Source organism: Apteryx rowi, unplaced genomic scaffold (assembly GCF_003343035.1).
Source record: "Apteryx rowi isolate R43461 unplaced genomic scaffold, aptRow1 scaffold_389, whole genome shotgun sequence".
Classification (NCBI taxonomy): Eukaryota; Metazoa; Chordata; class Aves; order Apterygiformes; family Apterygidae; genus Apteryx; species Apteryx rowi.
Genome location: NW_020450407.1, coordinates 523,792 through 542,306, shown reverse-complemented (window position 1 = coordinate 542,306; position 18,515 = coordinate 523,792). Strand labels below are relative to the sequence as shown.

Genomic DNA, 18,515 nt, shown 5'->3' with positions numbered 1-18,515 from the left:
CGCCCGCCGGGCCGCCCTTGGGGTGCGGCGGGAGCATGTGGGTGAACCCCGAGGAGGTGCTGCTGGCCAACGCGCTGTGGGTCACGGAGCGGGCCAACCCCTACTTCATCCTGCAGCGGAGGAAGGGGCACGGCGGCGATGGAGGCGGCGGCGGGCTGGCGGGTAAGGGCGCGGCGGCGGCGGCGGGTCCCCGGGACAGCGGCGCGGCCCGGGCTCGTAGCGGTGTCGCCGCGGCTCTGTGACCTTCCTGGGCTTAGCGGCTGCGGCTCCCTGCCGGAGGGAAGGCGGCGGCGGCAGTGGTGGTGCGGTGGCCGAGGGCTGCGGTAAGACCCAGGCAGCCTTTTTTTTTTTTTTTTTTCCTCTTCACGTTGCGCAGGGTGTGGAACAGGGTAACGTTTCCTTACGATTTGCGCTCTTACGGCTACTGGAGAAGCTGAAGCTTTCCCCCGGTGATCAGTGGCGTGTGATCCCTTCGTACCTTAGGGTGTGACTTGGAGACATTTATGGAGGACTCTGTTTTTGAACTTCTCATCCTTTAAACCAAGGCTGAGTTGTACTTCACAAATACATACCACGGGGACAGATTTGCTTTGTATCCCCTGTGTTCTTCTTTGGGGTGTCCTGGTAAAGTATGTTCCCCGAATGCTTTGTTTTTAACCCTTGGCAACTCAAAACACCTTTGTAGAGGTTTGGGTCACGCACATTTTGGTCTCTACGATAATGTGTGCATGTTTGTCAAGACCTTTCATTATTTTTAGTCACTATATATGCGTTTTTATAAAATCGGAAATACAGAGCTCAGCAGTGTTACCACCAATCCTGCCTGAATTGGCAGAAATTAGTCAGACTTGGTCTCTGAAGACTCTAATTTTTTCCTTGCCCACTTACATTGAAACTAGCTCTTTAGACTAGTCAAACATATGGATTGCATATGTTTGGTTCAAGGTCCTCACTATATTTGCCAAAAGATCAAGTGTTTGTTCAGCCTTTGAATACTCTACAAACTTGTAAATAATTTACAATCAACTAAAGCACCACTGTAAAGTGTTTTTTCATGGAGGCCCTTGAGGTTTTCAGCATATTTTGGTGGTGTTTGTTAATGTACCCACCTCATTCTTGCATAGGAAGTGACCAGCAGTTATTCCACGTTGGCTGCTGGTTGATTTTTATCTTTGAAATTTTGAACAAGATTGACAAATCCATTTTAAATCTTTCTCACCTCAGAAGTTTACCCCCACTGTATTTACCAAGGAATTGTTTGCATTCTGGCCTTTCAAGGATTACACAACTGCCACTAAGTATTTCTTCCACTATCTTAGTGCAGTAGGTAAAGAGCTAGAAGAGATGCTTGACAATGAAACGTTAAAGCAGCTTAGGATTTACCAATGAGAAAATCAAAGGTGTGATTTAGTCGTCATATTCATAAGGGATACTGAATTAGTAGGTTTGTTAGTATGACAAGATTCAGTGGCCAGATATTGATGCCTAAAAATAAGAAAAATAGGGTACAGACTTATAAGAGACTAATTGACCATTGGTAAGAGTTACCAAAAGTTATAGTGGGTTCTCCATGACTTTTTTTTTTCTTTTTTGGTTTAAGAAAACTGGATGCTACTTCCAAAGTTCTCCTTGTTTGTCTTATGCAGGTGATCTGACTAGGCATCCTCATGGCTCTCTGGCTTTGTCATTTTTGAATTGGAGATTGTTTGAGAAACCCAGTCAGTGTCCCAAACATCTCTCAATTATTGGGGGAAGTATTTTGAGAATTTTGGGTTTTCTCTTCAGCAGAGTGCATATATACCTAAGCCTTGTTGCAGTTGTATGCATAATAGTCTGACTGATGATATCATTGTACAGAGTGAGAGACAACTCTTGAAGATTTAGTCCTTTGAGTGAAAATAGGATTTGTAAATGTCTGCTGCTTCTTTTGTGAAGCTCAGGTAAGCCTGCAGCATTTGGTAAGAGGTCAGAGTAAAGAAATAGTTCTGTCTTTGTGCATCTTTTTCCCCTGGAATTTAAGTTTTAGTGCAGTGTATCAGTTATTTGACTTTGTGGATGCAGTCTATATAGTGAATACTGATTCAGAATGCAAAAGTTGTATACCTATTTTGTAAACTGCTTTTCAAGTGGCTATTATTGGTGTCTGTGCTTTGCCTAGAATCGCATCTGTGCTAGGGATGAGGTAGTAGCAACAAATAGCCACTTTTTAAGGTTTTTGTTTGTTTGTATGAGTCGGGGGGAGGGGGTTGGGGGAAAAAAAAAGTTATAGCCTTTTTCACTATATTGCTAGAACCATAACTAAACAAGCACCCATCATGCTAGCATGCAGAAACAGCCTTCATAAAGTTATTAGTATTGGCAGTAGTCAAAGAGCTGTATGGGAACTTGTCGGACCTTGCTGTTTTAGCACATGGAATTTTGCCACAACAGTGGACAAAGGGTGGGAGAGGAAGAAAGATGGCAATAGAGTGGCTGGGTCACTCCCAACCTGGTAGGCACAAAAATAAGTGGAGTTTATGATTAGTTGTATTTCATGGAAACACCAGTACTGGAATGTTGTGCCAGTTGCTGTAACACCTGTGATCTACCCGTTGAGGGCCAAGGYGGGCCAAGGCAGGCCAAGACAGACAAAGGCTTGCTCTTAGTAGGAGAGACTGGCTAAAAGGAAAATGTTGAGGGACCTAACTGATCCAGAGGTTTTTAAAAATAAAATAAAATAAAACTGCTGAAACTGTCAACACAGTATGTAGTTTGTGATAAGGATAGCATTTTGGATGATCTTGTGAAAATTCTGTAGATGATRAAGAAAGAACTGTAATGACAGAGCTGGAGACTGTCTGATCCAAATTAGAGAAATAGAAGAATGAACCTCTTCAATTTTTTTCCATAATTCCTCTGTCTATAATGACATAATACTGAAATTTGTTCAGTTATACCCTAAAAAATCACCCACCCTTGAATATTGTATAAAATCTGGCCTGGTTGCTCTGCAGTAAACCAGATCACACGTTCTTGAAGTTGATTAGAAATACTGTATGTAAGATTTTCACTGCGGTGGGAGTGGTCTGAATTTATACATGCAGAGAGGATGTAAATACAGCTGTCACTTTTTTTTTTTCTTGTGATATAATTTCTGCTGACGTGCTCCCTCATTGTTGACTCTTGAAGTTTGTCTTAAATTGTAGAATGACAATTGGCTTTCAGATTGCTGGACATATGGGATTATCAACGTGAGATGGCTTCACTAGTGTAATTTAAACCGTGGTTTGACAATGAGAAGCATTGATTCACTGGTATTGCCATCAAATCCAGCTTTGCCATGAAACTGAACAGTCAGCAAACTGATCTGGGTTAAGGCTAATGCCCCTCTTTCCTTCTGTTAACTCCTTAAATTTTGATAAGCTTAATTTGTGGCTGCACTGTAATCCCATTGCGTTAGCATAGCAGAAGAGCCAGAGTGCTTTGGTGCGGGTAAATGGGCTTGAGAGGGGGAAGGCCGGGGTAGCACTCTTTAACAATGCTGCTGCTGGGTGTTTTGGCTGTGCAACTGGGGCTAAAGGCTGACAGTCACTGCGGACATGACGGCAGTGGGTCTCAGATTTACCTGTCCTCCATCCCTTATTTATCATCATCCCTTGGGTGGAGGTTACCACCACCAGAGCAAAGCCCGGGAGAATGGATCTTGTAGGTGCCATTCACACACCTCTATCCGAAATGAAGTGGTTTATATTGCCCTGGATATGCGTGAAAGTAATTCTGATGATTTTCTGTTGAAGCAGAAGAGCAGTATTTGCCTCATCTGTTCTCCTGGCTCCTCTCTGAGTGTAGTAACCCTTTGCTGGAAAGGCAGTATCTTTCAGTTTGGGGGAAGGGGTGAAATCTCAGCCTTTTCTGCACTGATTCTCTGCCTTTGGCTTGGATTTACATAACTTAGTTAAACAGAGGAAGGTCTCTTGTTTAAATACTCATTTGGACATTAGAAATACTTTCGGCACTTAGTTTAATATTGGATTGTAACCTGCTAGAAGCTTGATTAAGTGTTAGTGCAGTGCCTAATCAGTCCCTGGAAGTCATCTCTGCTAACAAAATGTAGCTAATTAATAATTTGCCTAAGAGCTCCAGCTTTTCTACTAAGCTGTATGAAGCCATTTTTATACTAAATTAAGGTCCAGACTCTTTTGAATGATTGTGTCTACGTCAGAGCAGTCATACCAGTGCAACTTCCCTTTGTAAGCATGCCCTAACTGAAGAGTTGTTTGGGTTTTATTTTCCTCTTAAAAGAAAAATGGGGACAACTTTGTAGATTGGATTTTAATAGCTGCTCTGTAAACTCTTTATCTTGCATCACTGCATTACTCTTCCAGGACAAGACCAAAAATGTAMTTTCCTGCTTTAAATGTATATGATGGTTGATCAATATTCTCCATAGTGAAATCATTTCATGCTTTGCACATAATGCCTTGCCTATGTTTTGCTTTTGAGTGAACATTAGTCAAGACTTTGATCTTCCTTCTGTTCACCAACAGGGCAAAAGCCTTTCTTTTTCTTCTTCTTATTTTTCTCTGTGGTGTTGGGTGTTTTTAATCTTCTCTTTTTAATACCTATTCTACTGTTTGACAGCTGTCAGTTTGCCTGTTTGTCAGCTACCTCCCTTGAGCAGCTTGGTAGTTTGGCCTTTATGAAATGCTTTGTTCCCAGTAGGATCCACTGTGTTACGGCATTTGCAGCCTGTACCAGCTGGAGCAGAGAAAGCAGGAGAGAACATGAACCTAATCTCTCCTGTGATTTGGACATTGTGCCTTGCACTAACATATTACTTTCATGGATGTAAGGATCTTGATTGTCATAAGTTTTATAAATACCTGGAAGGCTTTTGTTTGTTTGTGTTAGGTATATACTTCACTGTGAAGTGAAATAGATTTAAAATGTTTCAATACTTGCTTTCTGCTATGTTATTGTAATGTTTGCCAAACTTATTTGAAAACATTATTTCAAAAAATTAATGCAGCTAATAGTTGAGAGCATAACAAATGCTTTTGCTACAGTTTACAGGAAGAGAGATTGAGGGTGTGGCATGATCAGCTTATGCGACTGTGCTGTGCTTCTTTTCTTGGGTGCATACATTTGTGTGTGAAACAGAGATGAAATTTGAAGTCACTTTCTTTAAGATGTTGTTATTGTAAGATCCCTTTGAATGCCAAAACAAATAATTTCTTCTTAGCTTGCAAGAGCTGTGTTTTTAAGGAGTGCATTATTTTACAGATAGGATGTTTATGCTTACAGCTGGGACAGCGCGTGTGTGAGACGGTGCAGGTTTGTGAGGCCATGAGATGTTGCCAAAGATGATTCTAATACTTAAGTGGAAGAGAGCAGGTGGAAATCTGCTGACTTTGATAAAAGAAACTGATGAAGTACTGTCTTTCTCACCAGATACATGTGTGGAAGGGGCTGACATATAATTTCCACACTGGAAAGGCAGAAAGGAAACATTCTGAGCTTGACTGACTGATGCCGGCCTTCAGTGTCAAATTTAATACACTTTTTAATACTGTGACAGTGTTCTAACTCGGAACACTTTTCTGCAGCCTTCCTGAACAATACAGTTAGGAGCCCAGATTTGGGAAGGAATTTTGCCTTGTTTTCATCCTCTCAATTTGGAGCAGTAAGGAAAGGATAGCTTAAAAACCTGCTTATGTTTAAGATTTAGAAAAGCTTTTGGCCAGTATATCATCTGCCTTCATGAAAAGATGTTGCACGCTTTAACAAACTTGATGCTTTTTCTCTATATTGACTAAAGCAGTTAAGATTTTAACACTTGTTACACTTCAGAGAGAAGCCTGTGCTTCCTGATACTTGAAATAAAGCAGTTACCAAAATGCATGTAATTAGCATAACTTATATGAGTGGTCAGTTTATCCATCAGCTTTCCATGTCCATTTGGCTCATGGAGTGGAAACTAGTCTCTCGTGCTCCTGTCATTTGTTGTTACAGATTGTCTGTTCTCTTGCTGCTGCGGTTTCTTATTAGGATTCGATATGGTTATACTTGCTTCTTCACACCATATGATATCCACTTTGAGATGTCATCCAAATATCTAGAGACGGGCAGTTGAACTGCTGATTCTCTGGACTGGTTCACCAGTCTTTGTATTGAATTCCCAGATACCTTCACGTATGCTTATTTGGAAGGTGTCTTGTTTCCTCTCTTGTGCTTCTGTTGATCTCCAGTTCTTACAGACAGTGCACTGTTTGCACAGATACAGTGCTTGAGATGAAAAGTCTCAGTGTTGCTTGGTGCAGCACAGCTCTTGTTTCCATACTGTATTGCTTTCTGGTGAAAGACTTTCCTATCCTTGATGCTACTTCATCTCTTACACTTTGAGTAGTGTGACCCATCAAGGCCTCTGAACTGATCTGTCACTTGCTGGTTTTGCCTTCTAACATAATATTATTGCTTGACACTTGGAATTCAAAGATGTTTTCCGGGCCTGCTATTTTTGGAGATCTCTGTTCATCTGAAGCCCTGTTGGTAATGTCACTTAAGAGCACAATGTAGTAAGTCAAGTCTAGGCCATTATACCAGAGTTTGTATTGCTTACAGGATTTTTGTTATTATTGTCTAGTACCACACTGAAAGGTGTAGAGAATGTGGCACTTTTCTGCAACAGTATCCATACTTGCATCACTCTAATGTCCAGTTGCTTGTTCTTGTAAGAATATATCATATTTCACAGAGGGTCGTGGCTTTGACAGTTTCAGTTAGTTTTGTAGAATTAAAAGAGGTTCCACAAGGTAGGCTGGTATAGACTGTCGCGTGCCTTTGAAAGTGGGTTAAAAAAGTACATATTCTTGTGTAATTGTTCTTCATGTAAACATTTGGCATGTGCAGGATCAATTCAGCTTTCTCTGTTCTTCTCGAAGATTTGCACCCTCTGCTGCTTTTATCCCTCATAGTATCATACTCTGTAATGTAGCTTTTTCCTGTAAGAGGCCAGAGTTGTTGCTGCCACTGGTTTTGCTGAAATATAAAGATACAAGGTGTGTAAATGGTTTTAATAGTTCGACTGTGAAATTTTGCTCTTTTTCAGYTCTGCGATCACTAATCATACTTCTGAAGTCTGATCCATGTTGACTTTCAATACTCAACATTTACACTTTGCCTTCAAATCGAGTGCTAATGTGGGTTTAAATCCTGGAGGATTTCTTCAAAATCTTCTGTCTGTTTGTTTTCTAACTGACTGTGAGTTTCTCTAGTCCCGACTTCCAATTGCACCATTTTTTTGTTGTTGTTGTTTTCAGACAGTTCTGATCTGCTTGGTGTAATGGGTTTGTGAATTCCTACCACCACAACAACCTCATTTTCAGCTAATAAGTTCTCTACGTATTTTTGTTTCTTTCCTCACAGTTCTGTGTTCTGCTTCCCCGTTGCATTTTCCAGTATTTCATTAGCCAAAGTACTTGSATTTTCTGTTCAGCATTCTTTCTTTCCCTGGTAAAACACCTCCTCTGATAGCTTATTGAAGTCTGATTCTGTCCGTGTTGGTATTCAGTCAGGACAGTTGATCTACATTGCTTCTTCCAAAACCTGTCCACCTCTCTTGAGAATTAGCTTGTATTTGATCCTGCTGTGCTTCAGGACTGTTCCTTAGCTCAAGCTGAATTAACTTACTGTAGACACTTCAATTCTCAATTTTGTGTGAGTGATTTTTTTTTTTTTCTCTTGGCTAGATTCAATTTAAAATCAGTTTTCTTTGTAATTTGGCGGTACTTTTTAAAATTGGTCATGCTTACTTGATTTTTTCATGAATTTTATGTAGTTTACCTGAATCTTATGTTGGTGCAGATGTAGTTGATTTAGACCATGAGGTGAAATTAGTGTTTAATTTGCTTACACTATTCTGAGGGAAGGGGATACTTAACAAGAATTAGTTCTGATCACAAGTGAAACTCGGTGACTTCCCTTCTGTTTTGGTCAATGATTCTTGGCTCTGGCTTTCCCCAAGTATGTTTTTTTCGGGGGGAGTGGTGGTGTTTAACAAACTCCGAAGGAGTGAGTTTTGATATTTTACTAATATCTTGTTTATTATTTTTTAAATTATTGACTACTTTAATTGATTTTTATATGTAATATATATATATAAAAAATTTAATGATTATTATAGAACCACCTTGGAGGCAAGTGTTAACTCCATGTCTCTTCTCACTGTTTCTCCATGACCTTATAGCCTCATGTGATTGACATGTAATACAAAATTTATTTTCTCCAGGTGTGTGAGATTATTTGGGTTTTTGTCCGAATATCAGTTTCCTCTGATCTGTAACCCTTCACATACCTGTAATTGTCTAGTATGTCCTGTTGGTACTCATCTCTCTACCCATCCTTTTCCCACTTCTATTAGGTTTTTGTTTTATTTTGTATCTAGTAGATTTGTTTTGGGGACACCTATTCATTGGATGTATTATTTGTGAGGTACTGCACTTAGACGTTTCATTGTCTGTAAGCTTCACCTTGGTGGAAGTAAAGACAATTCTTTTGTTGTCTGTGTGTGTACATTCTGATTTTTGTCTCTGTTGAGGAGAAAGGCAGCAAAGTTTTACAATCCTAAAATATTTTTAAATGAAGCTTAGTAGATAACATTGACCAATATAGTCATATCATAYAATGATTAAGGCTCTTCAGTTTAACAAAGTTACAAGAAGTTCTAAAAGCTAAAATCTAAACCTAGTCAGACTTAGATTAGAATTACGATATAAATTTTAAAAGGGATGGTCATGAGTCATTTGGACGCCTTGGCAAGTACTGTGGTAGATGTTCAATTGCTGATCACTGTTAAATTGTGACTTCTAGAAGATAATGTAGTTCAATCGCAGCTGTTAAACTTGAAGGGAGGATTAAAGCTTTATCCTTTGTTGCTGCTTTATGCTGCTGTAGTCAAGCTAGACCACCACGCTGGCCCTTCCTGAGTTTTGTATGTATGATCCCTTTTTTTTTTGAAGATTGTTTGTTAGGTTTTAAATCTGTTCTCTCTCATTTGTATTCCTCAGCTTGAAGACAGAAAGAACAAGTACTGATTTTGCTGCTTATCTTGCTAAATGTCAGCAGAGTGACAGCACTTCCTTGAGTCAGTTTCCCTGCAGATGTTTGAAAACTTGGGCACAAAGGAATCTCTGGATAGGCACATCAATGTCCTGTAAAGTTTGTTGGGAGAAAGAAAGCACAACGAAGGCAGCCATTGAGGAAAACTTAACAAATTTTAGGCCTTAATTTCAGAGGAAGAATTTTTTTCTTGATACAGCATTACATGTCCATATAAACTAATGCCATATAATTTTATGGGAAGACCATTATCAAATAAATATTTTGAGATTATCTCCCCCCCCCTTTTTTTATGAATACACACATAGACTACAGAACTGTCTATCTCATCATAAAGTTGCAAGGGTGGTGTTCACAATGATGATGTTTTCATACTTTTGTGGATATTGTTACCAGGATGGGAAATTTAACACTCCGATTATTTTTAAATGGTGTATGATACTTACTATTCATTTAGTTTGTCCCATGAAATCAAATAGAACTGATGACTCGTTTGAAAGGGTATGTCTATAATACTACCTATGGAGTTCAGATTGTTGCTTAGGTTGGGTTTTGACAGACAAGTAATTGTATGACCTCTTCCTGTAATAACAAATAAGTGAGCTGATTACATGAACACGTGGACTGCCTTGAGAAAGAATGGAAAAATAATGATCCATTGTAGTGACTAGGAAAAACAAAAGCTTGTCTGTACATCTCAACTATGTATTATTATGAGTTATTTTTCTTACAGTCCAGGAAGTAATATCTAAGCTTTAGGAAGAGTTTGTTTATTGTCCATGAAATCAATATAAAATTAAGTGCTCAGATGAAACCATGGTATAAATCARCACTACTGAATGAGGCTTTCTCAGAATTCAGCCCAAGTCTACAATCCAAATGGGTCCCTTCAGTGTTTCGGGATTAGGACCAGAGCGCATTACCTCTTCATCTTACACAGTGGGAAGAGAAAGGGTCTTCAACATGCTTTAAATATTGGGAACCATTTAAGCAGTATGTGTTTCATTCAGTGTTGGAATGTCAGTACACCTGTTTTAAAAAAATCTTACTAATGAAGTGTGTGATTTTGCAAGCTTTCTTAGGAATGGATTGAGACATTCCAATTTGCAGTATTGAGCTCATAAATAAATAGGCTACTGACATAAATGGGACTACTTGAGTAATAGTTCATCAGCATGACTTTAAGAGTCCCACTCTGACCTGTCTTAAATCTTCGCTCTTCTGGAATGTATACTTCTACATTTGCTCTAGGTGCTAAAAAGATACATGCGTGCTGTTTGTTTAGGCATTTTAAAAGTAAAAATCTGTTACTGAAGATGTTTGAGAGACTGACAGGCTGTTCATTATATAAATGATAGTTTGTCAGAAGTCACCTTCTCTTGGAAACAATTTATATAAAATTTTGGAATAATGATAATAATGAGGGATGTGGTGCATTTTTATTGTTGTGGGCCTGCATGAAGGCATTACTAGCACAACAAAAAGAGCCATGCATATAGTGAAAATGATCGTCAGCAGGCTTATTTCTGTTGATAAACTGCTACTGAAACAAAGGAAGCACTGACCCCTGGCAAGGTGATAACGCTCAGATCTCTGACAGAGTCGATGAGGATGACACAATGAGTATCCCTATGAGTGGGAAGCCAAGTGGAAGGAAATATACTCTGGCTTCTGCTGTCCCAGCCCCAGGCTAAGCCAGTAGCAGTGGCAGCTGAAAGGTTAGAAGAAAGGGAAGGGGGTAATAAATAGGGAGCATCTGCTGCTCTTCTGCCCTGCCCACATGCTTTGTGGGGTGCTTGCACTGTTCTTCAGCCTCTCCCTGGAGCAGAAGGGTGTCTGTGACTCCCAAGAGCTACTGGCTGCTCCCCATCAAGCATCTTTGTCTGCTTGACTCTTGGGTCTTCTGCAGCAGCCATAGCCACTGAGTGGAGCTGGAGAAGGATCTGGCAGTGATGGTGACAGGGCAGGGCTCCCAGCAGCCAGGTGAAGGACAGGAAGCTTCTCCCTTCTCCCCATAACATACACTTTGCATCTGGCAAGCTGAGGAGGAGAGCATGTCCCTGGATGGCAATGAGTATGAGGCACAACAATCGCACCAGCCGCAAAATGACCTCCTTCCAGGTCTAGGCAAGGCTCATGCAAGTTGCCTACGACACTGAAGAATGGAGGCATCATAGATCACTGGTCTGAACTGCAAACATCCCAAATCTGAGGGTTGCAATGTTATAGCTGGACTAGAAGTGTCACTTTGTGRTCTTGTCCTGAGCTAGATAGTGTTAGCTGTGCAACAAAACCATGCTGCCAGTAACTTTTAAGACTTGAAGGGTCACTATTCATTGTAATTCATAAACAGTACCTAAATTGGTTTTGGTGCTTTAATATGGCACTCAAAAGGTAATATATAATCCAGGTCTTCACTCTTGACTGTGTAATCCAATTTACCTTGAGGACCTTGTGTATTTTAGTGGGTAAAACATTGCAAGGTCACAAACTTAATCATAAGATTGCTGTCAGAGGGGCTGTAGCAAGGTGGTAAAAACTACTTGATGTGTGTGTGCGTGTGCACATATTTTTTTTTTTAATTTAAGTCAAAGCATGACTTTTGGTGATAAAGGGTTACTGTTTGTCAGTGAAAAAAATCCTGTTGTAATGAAAAATGGTTGTTCATAWGTAAGATGCATAAATTTGCTTTTCCTTTTAATTTAAACATCAGTAACTGCAAAAAAAATAGCAAATTCTTGTGAAAGATAAAAATGTAATCACTAGTTATTTTAAAATAAAGAAGAAAAGAAAGAGGGGAGATTAGACCTGCAGCAAATAGTTGTGTCACAGTCATCAAGTACAGGAATGTATGTATATCCAAACAACTAAAAACATTGCGAATTCTATAGTTATTTGTCTTCACATACTATAAAGCATGTATTTTCAGTAGTGGTAATTTAAGATATACCAACTTGATTCTGCTGCAGGTCATCCATTGATTTCATTACCATTTGTGGGCAATTTGTAAGCAGTCTGGCACTGCCTGCAGATCCCCAAGGAGACGAGAGTGCAGTGATGTTTGGAAGAGTCTAGCTGGCAGAATCAATTGGGCTAGTCTTCAAATCAAGATGACATACCTTTCTGGAAAGTACACTTTGGTCAAATAGAAATCATTTGGCTTAAAAAGGGTTTGTGTTATACAGGAAATCAGGCTTCATGTTGAAGTAATCCCTTCTAGCAAAAAACACTTTGAAATTTGATTACTAGTATAAAGTTACAAGCACAGTGCATCATAATTTAATGCATGAGTACAGACTACTAATCTGTACACTTTGTGCAATGATTATTGCCTGTCCCCCTGCTGCTTAAGACTAAATGTGAGGCACAGTGTTCAGATAAATAAACTGTAGTATGATTTCTTTCCTCAATATAAATTATATCAAGTAACAGAATTCCTTTCCAGTAATACCATCCAGGTCATTGTATGTCCTTCCAGTAATATGATGCAAGAGCAATTGCACCGGCCTCTTAGCCAGTTGCATCTGCGTCTTCCCTGGTTTCAGACATTACATTTGTGACTGATTTTTTCCTCTGCTAATACCTGTGTTTCACAAAAAAGAAAAAATACTTCATATTTTTCTGGTCTTTTGATTTATGATGTGAGAATGCAAAAGAGGAAGCTGACTTTATTCAAAAAGTCCTATCAAACAAAATGAAGATATTCTTCCTCCCTTCTCCCCTCCCCTCCCCACGTCTATGTCTGGTTGCTCCAGACATCTAGCATGTGTGTCTGGTGGGACTGGTCCTAGATATACGTTTTTTTGTGCTTGAGTGCCTTCAGAATCAGGGCTGTCATCAGTTTGTCAGGCGCTAATCCCACTAACTTTTAACACATGCTTTAAATCTATGCTCATGAGAACTGTTCACTTGAACAAGGGCTTGCAGGTTTAGTATTCTTACATAGGAAATTCCTTCCCTTGTTTCATTATGTCTTGTGAGAAACCTGATGAAATGAAAGGAAAGACATTTGCAATCAGTATAGTCACATTGATTTGATAACTGGGTAATTCATTGGCTCTTGCCCAAGGAATGATCTAATCTAAGCAATATGATTCTTTCTTTTTTACGTGTACTTTCAGTTGCTTGTTTCTTCAGTGTTTCTCAGAAGGTACTTGCTGTATGAAGAGTTAATGAACAGGATTAAAATTGATTATTTCTTTCCTTTTTTTTTTTTTAATTATGATTGCTTCCACGTAGAAATTCTTCGGAGAGATTATCAGTTTAAACTGCTATTATTTCTTTGTGGTTGCATCACATATCTGCATTTAAAAAAAAAAAAACAAAAAAACTGACCCATAATGCAAAATGGAGCAGTTCCTAAAGGACAGCAATAAGGGTAATTGTATGTTTAGAATAGTAAATATTAATTGGCTTTAATGTATAATAATACATAAATTATTTTTGAAATACCACATATATCTTCTATCAAAACAGATATTCCATTGTCTAAGTAAGATTTTAGTGATAAAATGTCTGTTGCAATTGATTCAGAAAGCTAGACTTTGAATTTTCCTTGGGGCCTTTTGGAGGTCTGTGGATTTTCTTCCTCCAAGCTTGCTGCAGGGACATTTCTACAGCCTGTTTCCAGGGAAAAGGGACTGGACAACTCTTAACTGCACCAATGGAAAGTATTCTTCTTTTTCTTACATACCTTCCGTCTGTTGTTTTGGTGTTGGCTAGTCCAGCACTCCAACATACATTGTTATTTTCTTTGTTTTTTTCCCCCTCTCCTCCTATCTTCAGTGTCTTAGGGAGAAGGAGGTAGGGTGAAGACCCTTTTTTGGTGTTGCTAAGCAAGTCAGTCGGTTTATTCTAGCTCTTTGTCCTCAGCTGTGTATCCCAGTTTTCACAGCTGTAGCACCCTCCTAGAGCTAGTGGCAAAATTGTTAGGGCCATCCACACACCAATAAATTTGGCAATACAGCAGAAGGAAAGAAATGAACCTATTTCTAAAGATTCCAGAGGCTTAACAGTGTATCTGTACCCCAGAGAAGAGTATGTTTGGCCAGCATACAACTTTATTTAATATTACATCATGCCTATTGCATGTTTAGTACTATCAGTAGACACGTGAAGTTGTAAAGCATGAATAAGCTTTGGCATAAGCCCTGCCACTTGCTTGCAGCAAACCCAGAGGAGAAACTCGTAGTATCTGGCTTGGTCTGTGCTCCAATTGAGAAATACTCTTAAACTCACTAGTAACTTTACACATTTGAGGATCTTTGCCCGTTGCTGAAGTGAAATGTGTACGCATTGTTTTCTGGACCATAGTTGTATTGTTTTTTGTAATGGTAGAATGGAGAGTATATGTAACAGAAAAGAGTGCAAGATAATGGAAGTTTAAAAGAACATTATAAACTACTTCAGTGTGCTGAGTTTGAAAGTAATCAAGATGTATCTAGGAGGGCTGGTGGAGTATCGATTGGGGGAGTTTGTCAGCATACACCAGTAATCAAAAAGACATGAGAGGTGAGGGTATAAAATTGCATAGTAACTGCTAAAGCTAGCTTGGCTAATGAACATTGGACTATTTTACATTACTATTTTGTGTTCATATTCTGTAATCAGCAGACACCTTTCTGGCCTTGTTTGCTAGTGACCTGATACCATATCCAGGCTTGTTTTCATGTATTTCAGAATTCTTGGATTAAAAAATGGTGGATATTAGTGGATTGGGTTACATTTAATTTAGAGATTACCTTTAATCTGACTTGTTAAGAACTGTATATTTGTTTCCACAAACAAATAAAAAAATATCAAATTGGAGAATACAGAATCACTGGTAGGTGGGGTATTTCCAAATGTCAGTTGCAGTTTGGATTTAACAACTCTACTAAGATGGAAAATGGGTAGTGCTTTTATACCTTTGTGATGCATAAAGCCAGTCTGAAAGAGGAACAGCTAGGGAAGCAGCCTTCTGTACCACTTAGGACACTACAGAATGGGGAACTAATAAAACTGACAGTAAAAGATGAAAGCAGCCAGTTGAAATTAGAAGGTGATTTTAATAGGAGTGTTTTAAAATTCTGGATTTTTTGGTGCTTGCAGATTATTTCAGCTGTTAGAAAACTAACTTCTGCCCCAGTAAATATTTGCAGAAAAAGTTCCTTTTAAAGTTCATTCTTTTTCAGGATGTGAATTTACTGAGAATTTCCAACACAAGAATTTACAATCCACATCTCTGCATGGGAGATGAAAATTTTTTTGTGGAGGTGAAAAATGGGGAAATCTCATATAGCTTTAAAGAATAAAAAGGGCATTTTGTTTTTTTTGTTTGTTTATTTGTTTTTAATAAGTTCCTATTACTATCTAGAAGTCAGGGAAATCTTTTGGGGGAGTGTTGGTAGCATTTGGTATGCAACTGTTGATGGCCTCTCAGTAGCAAAGAATTTTCGAAGCTACTTTGGGGAAACAGAATGGCTTTGTCTTTCAGCTGGAAAACAGCTTCACTGTTAGTATTTTGATCCTTCCTACCCTGAAGAGCGAGACCATAAAATAGCATAATTATCTTTGCTGGAGGTCTTTGGATTATGTTTTTCTAGCTGACTGCTCTATTTTGAGTCATTCTAGGCTGTATTGACTGTTTTTTTTTCAGGGCTCCAAAAGCCTATGAAACGCAGAAGAAAATTAAACATTTTTTAAACATAGATTTATAAAACAGCTACCTTATGCTTTTTTTTAATTTGTCTGCCTTTATACTAGAATCAATTTATGTTTAAAAGTTGGAGTCTTGTTGAAACTGAAGGTCTTTCCCTGTTGAGTCACTCTTCCCTTTACAACATGAAGGAACAAGTGTGTTGGGATGAATACATAGGTCTATCTTTTCCTGTGGAGGGTGAAATGGAGGATTTAAGGGAGGGGAGGAAGCATGTGGGGTCCCAGATGATCCATCACTCGATATTCATCATTATTTCCTGTCCTGTAGGTCTCCTTGTGGGTACTCTTGATGTTGTGCTGGACTCCAGTGCAAGAGTGGCACCATATCGAATCCTCTACCAAGCACCAGACTCCTTGGTATACTGGACTATTGCCTGTGGTAAGGATACACATACTGACAAGTGGATTTTTGTTCTTCCCGGGTACATCACATAACTAATAGAGCATCCTGCCTGCTGAGAACAGTCATTTCAGGACAAATAAATGGGTCAGGATGAAACAGAAAATCTAGTGGTTAAATAGGAAGCTTAGGAAAATAGGAAGTGTTATGTTAGGCAATGACTGGGTAAAAACAGAAATGACCTTGGAGCAGGGACAGAGGCCTGTGTTATTTTCCACTGTTCATCTCCCAAGTATGTTCCCTGACAGACAGTCTAGGGTCTATCCCCTTTCCTTGCGTGTTCTTCCCCACACTCACAGCTCATTCCTGCCGCACTTCTGAAGCACAGCATTCCTGAGTGATGGGCTACCTCCAAACAGTGTGGTAGGGGGAGTGCCTGGGTTATGGTCCCCAAGTTATCTAGACTGGGCACCTGACTTCCCTTGAAATGGAAACTAGGAAGATAGTGCAATCTCAGCTCTCACCTGAGTATTGAGTATGCCTAAGGCACTTCCTGGATCTTGGGATCAGTCTCCTCCAAGGTGAGTGCCATCTAAGTCCCTGGGATGCCCACTTCCTGCCCAGTTATTTCAGACAGAGTGTATCATCCTTCTAGGTATGAGGTACCTAAAATTTCAGCATGGCAGTGCCTAGGTTATGTGCTTAAATACAGAGTGTATTTTCTTAAGTAGATGTGGTAACCCTTAAGAGCTTTGGTCTTGAAGGCTCAAACTTTGACATATCTAACCATAAGGCTGTTCCTTCTGTCATTATAGTGGTTGCCGAAATCAGTGAGGTGTCTATTTTGGTATGTCAACTAGGATTTCTGCGTGCATCAGATCCTGTAAAAATTAAACATTTATTTCTGTGGTCAGGCACTTTTTGCAAGTGGTGTGAAGCAGCATGTAGTCTGGTTCCATTTGCCAACTCTGAAAAGTGTCTGCAGCTGAATGCAGAAGATGGAGGTTGTTTAGCCTTCATTGGCTAAGCTTGTAAGGTCAAGTCCTCAGTTTGATAGGATTACTTTGCCAGTCTTGGAAAGTGAAAACCTTTTGAATGCAACACTTAACTAGCCCTAAAGTTTCAAGGTGTTTTAGGCAGCAGCCAGAACCCTGTTCTTGTGAAAGAAAATTGAAAAAGAGGACAAATRGGGAATGCACATGTGCCTGTCATCCTTTTAATAGACTATTAACTTCCAGCACCCCTGACGCTACCTGAAATTCAAAAATATTGGGTAATGGAGCTGTAGACTGCTGCTGGCCTAACAATGGCACCCTCTCATCTCCATCCTCCCACCAGAATTTGAAATTTGAATACTCGGGATGACTTTTCCTCCAGATGAGTTAGAAGGGATATGGGGGTTTGCATAAATCCTCTGTCTTGAGAAGAGTGGGAGGGATGGACTGAGGCTTGCCATAGATCTTATAATTTTTGTTGTTCAAAGCAGTCTTATAAGCATGTGATTCATGYGTCTGGCAAAGGTGATCCCAGAGCTGTCTCATGTTCTGAATTCAATATGAAGTTTTTGAATAGCTCATCTTAGTGCAGGTATTTCTTGTCACTTCTGATGATAAGCAATTCTGATAGATGGTTTCAATTAAACAGCCATTTTTTCCCTGTGCACTGATTAGTATCAACTCCCTGAAGGATTTTAAAATTCGTATAACATAATTTCCATTTAGTGACAGCTAATAGTAAAAATAGATATTAATGGAGTTGTCAGTATTATGAAGGTCTTTTTGGAAGCTTCATTTAACTACTTGCTTTGTACTGTCAGTCACTCTGCTGTGACAGCAAGTAATGGGACATTGCAGGTCAGCTTCTGATGGATCTCAGTCAGGAGAAAGAAAGGTAAAAGTCATGTTTATTTACATTATCTGTGCCTGGGCAGAGAGGATTGCAGACACACGTACAACCCCATCTTCCCTTCACCCAAATGTCAGAGCATAGTGATTAGTAAGCACCTCTGTCCCAGAAACTCAAAAAGGAGTCACTGAGGGCACGCATTTTCTTGCTGTTTACAGACTCCTTTTAGACAAAATAATGGATCACAAAGCTCTCAACAAAGGCGTGTTTCTTCAAAACACTAATACTGTGCACACATACAGAAATGAATTTCTGTGACTTTGTGGAAATGGGCCTTGTGACTCTTTCTGTAAGTGCATTTGCAGATTTTTTGTGGTGATATCTATAGATAATTACTGTTGTTTATACTAGTGTGTTGCCTCAGATAAGCAGAGGCATAAAATTGAAAGTGGAGGAGCTCATTTCATTTCACCATAAGCTGAACGTACCATTTAGAGAAGGGGAAGGAGTGATTAACAGCCCATTGTACATACTG

The 18,515-nt window shown here is 39.4% G+C and overlaps 1 protein-coding gene across 6 annotated transcripts in view; it reads left to right on the top strand.

Moving 5' to 3' along the window:
• Positions 1–15: 15 nt before the first annotated feature.
• TBC1D9 (TBC1 domain family member 9) overlaps positions 16–18,515 on the top strand; it is a 60,356-nt gene continuing 41,856 nt past the window's right edge. For 5 of the 6 annotated variants that reach the window (XM_026074446.1, XM_026074444.1, XM_026074443.1 and 2 more), the window contains exons 1-2: positions 16–162; positions 16,064–16,174. In XM_026074446.1, the coding sequence (XP_025930231.1) occupies positions 36–162; positions 16,064–16,174 (238 nt within the window). In that variant the 5' untranslated portion in view covers positions 16–35. The remainder of the gene's footprint in view (positions 163–16,063; positions 16,175–18,515) is intronic. The other variant, XM_026074445.1, reaches the window with a different exon arrangement.